The 10,619-nt window shown below is 33.0% G+C and overlaps 1 protein-coding gene across 1 annotated transcript in view; it reads left to right on the plus strand.

Moving 5' to 3' along the window:
• Positions 1 to 5,975, plus strand: part of Megf8 (multiple EGF like domains 8) — a 109,146-nt gene extending 103,171 nt beyond the window's left edge. Inside the window, exon 42 of the mRNA XM_071591137.1 lies at positions 1 to 5,975. This exon is cut by the window's left edge and continues 1,017 nt beyond it. Coding sequence (XP_071447238.1) covers positions 1 to 151 — 151 coding nt within the window. The 3' untranslated portion in view covers positions 152 to 5,975.
• Positions 5,976 to 10,619: the final 4,644 nt, after the last annotated feature.

Consider the following 10,619-nt stretch of genomic DNA (forward strand, 5'->3'; position numbering starts at 1 on the left):
GGCACCTGTCCACCTTGCCCTTGCATCCGCATTAATACTTCTGTCCCGAGTGTATCCAGTGAATGGGAGGGCTTTTTTGCGAAGAAGAAGTAGTGGCCATCATCACCATCATCATCACCACCACCACCATCATCACCAAGGTGCTGTTTAGTCTTATTGCTTGATTTTACTCCTTCCTTTGGCAATTCAGTTGTAAGAATAGCTGTTCTCTTTTCGTTAAGGTTTTTTGAGGCCTTGGAGATTTAATTTATTGTGTATCATTACTGTCAATGTTTCATGTATTGTATATAATGATTCCTTTCATTGAGTGCTGAGTTCAATTGTTGGATATCAACTTTAGAGTGGAAGGAAAATGGAAAACTTATTCCAAAAACTCCATCTTTTTCCTAATACAAGGATGAAAAAGAATTTCAATGTTGCTTAAGCTTTGTTGTATGAATATTGATGTATATAGTTATGTTGAAGATAATTCCATCCACCATGGAGCAAAGGTACAGTTTAATTCAAAATGTCATAGAAAAACTGATCAGTGCCATTTATGTTTGAAATGTTAACTTTCTATCTTAACTACCTGTTGTTCCTTGAAAGAGTAGGCTAGTTGAAAAGGATGTAAGTTACTTCTATTTTCATTCACCGCAATGTGGACCAGTTTGTATATTAAACATTTGTGAGCTGCTAATTCTAATAACTTTCTGATGGCTCTGTTAAATTTCCTACTACAGTGGTTCTGATTTTCCTATGTCCAGTTCTCTGATGAGTGGATTATCCATTGGTTCTCGCAAAAGGTGAAATACCTTATCAATATAAATATCCACTTCCATTCTTTTCCCTCTAATTAAATTTAGTCCATTGGAAAAGATTTCCCTACCACACTCAAGTAATTTACTATTGTAACAGATAATCATGCACATGCACTGTGATGAGTTTTCTAAAACCACCCTTTTTGGTATTGGTACAGTGCAAGTAAACAACTGCTTATGAATCTTCAACTGACTGCCTCATTTTCATTTCCCTGAGAAATATTTAAAAAGTCAGACTCGGTACCTAATTTTTGCTGTAAAAATGATGTGGAAAACATTGACTGAATATCCATTTCGTAATCACAATTCAGTGTATGAAGGTGTAGACAGGAGCCATCTGTGCCAAATATTGGGAAGTAAGGGAGGCTTGTGAACTTAATTTATTAACTGTGTTGGAGGTTAGAGGGTTGTCACAGGGAAGAGTAGTGGCCGGGATGACTTAAGACTTCTAAAATAACATCTCAAGTGACCATTTGTCTCTAAAAGCCAGAGGACCCCATTCTTCTGAGCTACCATTTTATCCATTGATTATTATATGTATTGGGAGAGTGGATGCTGGCAGATAACATCAGATTGTTGTGCACCCTACCCTGAACTGTACTTAGTCTGGAATGTGGCTAACTTAAAATCAGTGGGAGTATTTTTGCCAGTTGATATGTCTGTAAATTTTGTGCAACGAACACAAACATTTAAATCATCACCAGATTTATGTTAATTGGTAAGGAAATGGAATTGGTATGGATTTTACTACTGACAATAATATGCATGCATATTTGCCAATGTTGATTTTTCTGTGTAACAGTGAGTGGAAACTGCAGGAAATAACTGGTAGTAATTTTAACTAGGTTATTTTTTTTTGGTATGGAATGAGCAATTGGATCAGGGCAACAAGGAAGAGAAAACCAAAAACATGGTATTTATTTATTACAATGCAATTTTGCAATCAACCAGGTGGCAAGGTATATTTTATACAGTTGAGTGTACAGGTATCTGACAATTATTTAATTTATCCCTGAGAATATGGGCATAATAACTAAGAACTTATATGCATGTGGTTATGTAATTTTCAATTATCTGCCTGCACCTTCTGAATTACCTTGGATAATTGTTACTCATATCTTCATCTGTATTTCAATCCTAAGATTGGTTTACTGCCTATCAATTCTTCTCTATTCATTGTCAAAATTTCACTATTTTATGCAGTTTTCTTTGTTTATTTCTACCTTGTTTGTAAACAGTCAGTCAAACCCTTAACCTCCTTACCATTAGAACTGATCCTTGCATCAGAACTGCTACAATCAAACATGCTTAAAACATTCGATGTTTCTATTGGATTGAATGCAAAAATTATCAATGCACATAAGTGCCATGGTGAACAATAGACGTTGATTTTTATCCAATAAAATGGGAAAATCTCTTACTTCAATCCAAGATATGTATCTGCAATAAAAAAGTTGTTTTATCTCTAAATTGTCTCTAAAAAATACCTGTACAAAAATCTAGCAACAACTCTGTTTTTTGAGGTCCATCTGGTTTGTGAATGACAGTTTAAAAAACTGTTGGTAAAGTGTGTTCTAAGTACTCATTGATAAGCAGTTAGTGTTTCATTCAACCTGTCAGAATCAGTTTTTAAATTTAGCTTTTCTGTGTTTTTAGGTACTAAAATTGTTGTTGCTGTTATTCTGTTTAGTATTTTCCTTATCAATCTCTCAGACATCAGCTTTTTCGCATTCCATCTAAAATTTCATGAGTAAAGGAATATTTCATGTTCCCCAGGTTTTTTGGAATTGTTTAAGGTATTTCCTGCCCTGAATGTGTGATTTCACATGTTTTAAGGCCTATTAAAAGTTGAATCCTCAACTAGCTTGAGTGTAAAACTAATTTAGAGTTACCAAAATTGTAGATATCAATTAGCGGATGGGCACCAGTCCTTCATATTGCCTCATAACATTAGCCAAAGAATTCATGTTCCTAGGTAACCACAGTGTCACAGCCTCTTGTTAGATATTCAAATTTAATTTTGTAGTACTTATGTGCTTATAAACTTTGTTATGCATTAGCTTTGTTTTATGTCGCAATCTGAGTCTCATAAAAAAGATGATATTAACCAATATGACCAATGATCAATTTAATCACTTGGGTCAAAATTTTTAATTATGATATTTTATTTCTATTGTCTCAAATGTATTGCAGCTAATTTCAGGGGTGGATTGTTTTGATCCAAGGTGTTTCTTTACTTTCTTTGTTTATTTATGTATCACGATCTCTTAGAATATAACGTAGACTTAGGAAAAGTGCATTAAGGATTACAATTGCTCCTTACAGTAAGGAGCAATTGTAATTGGCAGCTATTCATTGGCATATAGATGCAGAAAAGGAATTTTGCTTATTTGAAATTTCATTTACCCCCCTACACATTGTTTACTTTACTCAATGTCATTTAGGCTTTATAATATGCATTCATATAACCCTCCAAAACAAAGTGTTTAATAATGAATTTTATGCTATATTTCCTTCAGTAGTGTATTTGTAGAAAATGTGATGGCCAATATTTTCTGTTCTGTTTTGCCTTGGCATTAAGCAATTGGTTCTAGTTATCAGTGAGCCTCAGTCGTATGAAAAATTTGTGGGCACTTAAACTAGTGGACACATCTAATTAAGAGCCAAATGTATGCATTTATAAATAAATGAGGTAAAGGCATTCACTTAATTTATGCATCAATTTCGGATGGCATAAGGAAATCACTGACGTTACTTCTATATTGCTACAATACATTATTTTGCTCTTTACAAAACAGATGAGTAGGTATGTTTAACTTGGATTTTTCCAACCAATCATTTTCTCCCTTGGGTGAAAAATGTGAATATCCTTTTCTATGTTTAATATTCATTAGAGAAAATTAATGTTTACCTTTATGTGATGAAAAATTGTTATTCTCACATATTTTAAGACTCATTATTGAGTGCATGGAAAAATTTGATTAATTTTCTAATTTGTATTTATCATTGCTCACATTTTGTTTGGGTGTTTCCAAACCCTGGTGAAAATTGGGTGTAAATGAAAGAATCAAGAATAATCAATCAATTGAAGATAATTTTGATCGAAAGATGAAAAATTACTGATGAAGTTACAGGAAAAGATGCTTAGTGGCACTGGTGATGAAGTATTTTCAGCGAGCATTTGTTTGCCATTCATTGTGCTTAATCTGTTCTTTCATTAACCCACAGTTTGTTTTTAAGATGGTTTAACTTTTCCTTGAGATTGAGCATAGGCTGAATCATGAATGAATAGTAAATGGCCATGTTCACTTTTCATCCACCATCTGCTCTGTTGAAGGGTTTCTTACTTTCACATTTTCACCAAGGAATGAATTGGAGGGCATCATTTAAAATAAATTTTTTTTTAAATTCATCATCAGGCTATTTTTATTATTGATATTCAAATGTTTAATGTCTTGGTATATTCATGATATGCAGAGTTTAAATTAGTTATTTATATTTCTTGAATTCCCAATTTAAATAAATGCTCTGCACTGAAATGTTGTATATATTTTTGAGAAGGTACATATTTTCTGCCATTTTCATTGTTGTGTATTAACATGTTAACCATCACTCTTCCATTACTTTTAGTCTTAATGTCTGAAAATGTTATGAATGTAGCACTCAATGTATTTTTGTATTCCATGTGACCCCTATACAGATAACTACTTTTGAATTATGTTGAATATATAAGAATTTATTTGTTTTATAAGTGTTTAAGTTGTAAAAACACCCACTTCCATTGCGATTTTATTCCAACTAATATAGAATCTCAGAACTCATCACCAAAAATAATTATTCATGATGCCTGTAAAACTTCTATTTATAATTTTGATGTGCTTCAGTACTTGAATCATATCAAGTAGATTGAAATTTTGCCATTTGTCTCCTTTTGTAAACGTTGATTATTGTTGCAAGATACTCAGTTTTAGTTCTAAATAATAATTCGTTCTAAATAATAATATTTAGTTCTAATAGAAGCATTCAACCAGGTGTTTATGCTCTCAAGCAAAACAGTATTTATAACTTTAAAAAGTGCTCTTTTAACCTTGTTAGGTAGTTTTTACTTTCTCCTGCTTGTTGTAATTTATGTAATGATGCTGTTTGTCACCCTTGATCAAGATTTTCACTTGGGAGTGTTGGTTCATGGTGAGATGAATGTTGCTTAAAAGTGTCATGAAAATTTAAGAATGGTGTTTGTATATCATGTGCTTCTGATTCAGAAGAACACTTGTCGTTGGGTGAACTTTGAGTCATAATGAAGTTATCGTGTCTTTCTTCCTAATAAATTGTTAATTGATGACAGTTGTTTGGGAATATGCTGTTCTCAGTGAATGGCTAGAGATAAAAGTTGGTTGTATATATATTTATATGAAACCATATGTATGTTCCATCTTCCAAAAACTCAATTCTTTATGTTTGTACTGTTGACAGTCTCATATGAATTATTTTTGTAATCACATCATGCAAATTATTCCTAAAAACTTGTTCCATGATTTGCTGCTTGTTGTTCCCAGGCTGGCTTGAACCATGTGTAAATTAAAATAATATTTATAACTTTAATTTATTGCAGACCTGTGTCCTTCATAATATTTTTTGTATCTTTTGAAATTAAGAATGGGCTTAATCCATGAACATAGTCAAGTATCAGTTCTCTATGAGAAAGGATCATAATGCTTACCATGACTGTGAATAATTACCCTTGGCTTTAAGCAGTGGGCATTTTACTGTCAATATTGTAGTTATAAAAAGACAAGAGTTTTCCACTTACTTAGGTTCTCTTTTCTTTTAATATTTTATTATTTCCATTTTGGTCTCTTATATAGTTGCATTCTTTTGGTGATTCCAAAGTGACGAATTGGGTATTGACTTCATGGAAAATTATTATTGCCATGGATGGGGTTTAGTAAAACTCATAATGACAATTTTGCACATTGCTGTAAAAAATCAAGGACTTAAAAATTACAAGTTGGTGCCATATACGTAAGGTTTTTTCTGTTGCTCGTGGTTTGTAACCCTAACTTGTCCCTCCACAAACTATTTTAGTGAAATGTTAAGATCTCATTCATTTTCTAAAGTGACTATGAAATCATTTGTATTGAGAGATCATGTAATATTTATTTTGTTTAATAAAAAAACTGCTTTCGTATGAAATTTTCTCTATTTTATGAAGGACTTTGCATGCGATATTATATTCATTCCTGTTAATTCTGTTGTGCGTCAAAACACTGCCTTGAAATGGGACAAATGCCATTTAACCTTCATCAAGTGATGATATGATATCAGTAAGCCATAGGTAACACAACATAGTTTGAAATGTCAGAAATATGCAGAAGTAGAATCTCTTTTATTTATTATGGTAAATAATTGTAGTCTACTGGTCTGTGTGTTTTTGATGTACTTGGAGACTAAAGATTGCTTGGCTTTAAGCCCTGCCAGTCGCAACATTGCATTCCTTAGGATAGGAAAAGAACTAGGAATTCAGGTAAAATTAAAGTGCAGGAAAAGTTAGAAAAATATCTGAATTATCATCTAAAATTAGAAAATCCAATGGAAAGGATCAAATCGTCCTCAAAATGTTTGGTGTTGTGCCAACCTAATCATCAGAAGCATGTTATAATGAGCTATTCCAAATTGAGTTATGGTAGCAATGCTTTCATGATTGAATGGCTATTACTCTCTTGTAGCTGAGGTTTCAGTTGAACTGAGGGTTTGCTTGGAATTCTTTTAATGTTCATTGATTAATGGCAACTGACAATGTATACTGATATATTAATCATAATTAAATGGTTGAATGCGAAAAAGTTAGTAGCATGGATGCAAAAAAATACACTCTTCAGTATGTCCCCTAATTGAGAAAACTTGGGGAATTTGGTAGATATTCTGGAAACTTTTTCTTGGCACTTTTGTCATTACCACAGATTCTGTATTTATAAAGTTCCAGCCAGTTCAGTTATTTTGAGATGTTCCTTATACCAGGAGAAATATTATGCCAAAGAAGTACGAAGTTTATTTTTGCATTGTACATCGAGATTCACTGGAGGTGATTCAATGATATTACAAATTTATGATATAAATGGAAACAAGCATATATTTTATGTTCAATAATTTATTAAGTAATATGAATTTTACTTTTTATGACATTATATGTATAATTTTATTGAGAGTAAATGACGCCATATTTTTATGACAGTAATTTAGCCAGTTCCTAGTGAAAATGAATAATTTTTTGTTTTTCATCTCAAAGTTGTTGCTTTTCATCTCAAGGTTTTTTAATTTTGAATGATTCATATAATGTCCATTACGAAAATCAATCTTAAATTGTAATCTTTCTTATTCAGCATTGCATTAAATGATGACTCTCTGTTGATTCCTAGGTTCAATTCAATTGCAATTTTGACTGCTGTGAATGCCCTTTTTGGTAGCTTTTGTTATTCTAGATGGCCTGCAATAATGAAGATTTTCAAGTACAGCCCTTGTAGACATCTTGAATCTTGGTAATATGAAGAATGCAGCCCAAAAATGATATGCTCATGGCATAAGATGCTAGACCAGGAACTTCTGAACAGCCGAGGAGATCAATGAGGAACTGGATTATCTCACAACTCGTGCTTTTATTTTCTTGTTTATTTGCTGCGGGACTGGTAGTCAACTGGAAAATTTGCCATGTTTTTAGAGTAAGTATTCAAAATCAGTATTTGTGAATAATATGAGGTATTCATTCTAGATTATTATGATTTTATAAATTGTTAAATCATTGACTATTCCTTCAGTTTATGTTTTTTATCAGATTTTATACATAGGCGTGTTATCACCGAAGGCAGTAGTTTTTGGAGCTATTTTGCTAGGTATGCATTTATTTGGGATATATACATACACATTATTATATGTATGTGTGCATGGGAAAGGAGTAATTGTTAAGTCAAAGGGTAAAAAAATATTTTTTAATATTTACAACACCTGTATAGGTTCTGTATCATTATAATTTGAATATTCCTACTTCTAAAATCTATATTTGGTGGTAGGTGGTTACATTGGTTTTTGTTTTGCTATTAGTGGTGGCAATGCTCCATAACATTAAATGGAAAATTTTCGGAAGGAATTCAATAGTCCGACCAAAATGCATTGTATAAGAATCAGATGAATGATAAGGTATACATGTCTTATTTGAATGGGAGTTGCTTATATTTCTAAAGAATTTAGGATCATTTTAAAGTGTTCTCATTCTCTTGTCTAAAGAAAACAAAAATTATCTTCACAATACACAGGGCTAAGAAGGGCTTCACTGTCATTATTGACTGTAAAAAATATGAATTGCTAGACCAACTTCATCCCCTACCTACATGCCTGAGGATTTTATTATTGAAATATTTGCCAAAACGGAGTGGAGAATTGAGTTGTACAGGAAGGAAAAATATATGTAAGTACTTGATTCTTATAACTTTCTTGAGGATTACATTTTAGGTGATTTATGTAACTTTAAACTTGGAAATGTATATGCACAGTATTTGTCATTAACTCAAATTGATAGTATAAAATAGCTAAATAATTTTGTCAGGGATATGTAATGTTCCCATATTCCTTAAGCTGAAAGAGAGACTTTGGTTGGTGGCTGGGCAGCATCTGGTGGTTAAAAATCAAGCTACATCATTGTTTGTTTATACAGTAGTAGTAGTATTTGGGGAGGCGACCGAAAGCTGAGGTCATTTGCGGTCTGTATATACTCCCGTATATGGTACAAGGTGGAGTAACAATTAATTGCATTAATAAAAATAATATTGATGATGCTGCGATTAAAATATAAGTATGTGGTCGTATATTTTTATTTTGATATAAAAGTGCTCACAGGGATAGTTTTCTTTGATGTCTCATTTTATTAATCAAACTTAGTCAATTTTGTATTAATTTGTAAGTACTACAGGTTTGGAAAGGTCGAAAAATAATCGCGGCACAGCACCTCCATTAGAAATTGATTAATTCTATTTTTTCACGCCGTTTCTTCATGTGTTCTTCCATGACGTAATTCGCCAACTGGGCTAGTTAGGTGGGTAACGCTAATGTCAGCCTACCCAACGGTCGCGGTTTCGAATTCCGCCATGAGTATGCGTGTTGTTCCCAGGCTGGTGGTTCAGCCCTTGGGAAATCTGATGAAAAGCCAAGACTTACCAAGATCCCTAGGGACGTACGGACCACCAGAGGCGTTCAGATAGTAAAGAAATCACATCACGGCGGATCAACGCGTAAAATTATTGGTAAAGGAATTCATTGTAATATAATAGATTGTCGAGGAAAACTCTCTTTCGTAGCACACGTATTATTTAAGGTGGCATACACTCTCTTCCAAAATTCCGAGCGTTTTTATGCGGAAACAAGGTAGACAGGTGAATTAATTCACCAATACTTTGTATCTTAAACCATCGGAGATGATTTCTTCTCTCTCTGTCCCTCCTATCAATATCTGAACCAACTAGTCTCATGTTCGTGAAAATTTTTTTCTATTTTATTCTGCTCTATTTTTTCACTGATTTCGTAAGAGTTATGTTGCAGTCGATTCCAGAGTTAATTTAGTTTATCTAAAATTTTGCTTAATTGGACCATGACCTTTTAATTTCTCCCCGTTCCCTACTAATAATTTTTACGTCATGTATTTTATTATATGTGTCTAACTTATGACCATGTCAGATTGGGCAATAGTTTTACGAGAAACGAAAACTCATAATTTTTTAATTTCAGAAGGAACCACCCATGAACCCTTCATTTACTTATACTTTCCATTACGTTTTCAGGAAAAATTATCTGCTTCACTTACAGGAAAGGCGATAGTTCCTGGTCATTAATAACCGTCATGTGGACCCAAATACTTGGCTGCCAATTAGCTAGTAAATTTTAATGACGTTTCTTTTTATAGCCTTATTATATATTTGTCCGTTAACTATATTTTATGCCTAGTGGCAGAATCGCAGTCTTCGTGTATTAATATTCATGTCATTCTGAAGACGCGGACGAATTATTTTACTTGATGTTCCAATTTATCTTTGAATACCAGTCACATCGACATACGATCGTGATGCCTCGTCGGAATACCCGGACAACGTTTCAATTCAGCTAAGAAGTTTTTCCTCCAGCCTCGGACTAAATGATAATCTTAAAGATGGCTCGTTTGTGAATGATTGTATTTCTCGGATTAGGTGGATGCCACGGACAAATTGCAATTACGCCCAGTTTATAACTTGCACGCTTAGCTTGACTTTTTGAACTTTCTGGAAGCTTCCTTCGTGCAAATAATTTTACTCGGCAGTAGTTCTGAAAAATGAATCCATACTGAACATAACCTTTCTGAGTTGATTTATTTAGACTTCTACTTTGTACACTCCGCGATCCGCGATCTTTGGGTTAGTCGAACACCCAATTAAGCTCAATGAAAATCCCCATGCTAGGAACAATAAAAATACAACTTCAACAGAGAGAACTAAAACATTTAAACGTACGAGTATTATGTACCTATCTATTTTTTAGCAATGACTAAGGGGATGTAAATTTGTTTGTTTGTGTTCTTCTATTGAACATAGTAGGAAAACACTGTCTGGGTTTTAAAAATGTAGTATTTTACTGGATTAGGTAATTTTCAAAACGTCAAGGAAGAAAATGATAGTAAATTGGCAAATACTAAATACTTAGTAGCACCCTATGTAAAAGCTGTTCTCAATTGCAACAGAATCGCCAATAATAAATAAATAGATACCTGACACCGATAAAAAAATTGAACCTTGACTTCAAAGA

Source organism: Hetaerina americana, unplaced genomic scaffold (assembly GCF_022747635.1).
Source record: "Hetaerina americana unplaced genomic scaffold, ioHetAmer1.1.p SCAF_1, whole genome shotgun sequence".
In the NCBI taxonomy this organism is placed as follows: domain Eukaryota; kingdom Metazoa; phylum Arthropoda; class Insecta; order Odonata; family Calopterygidae; genus Hetaerina; species Hetaerina americana.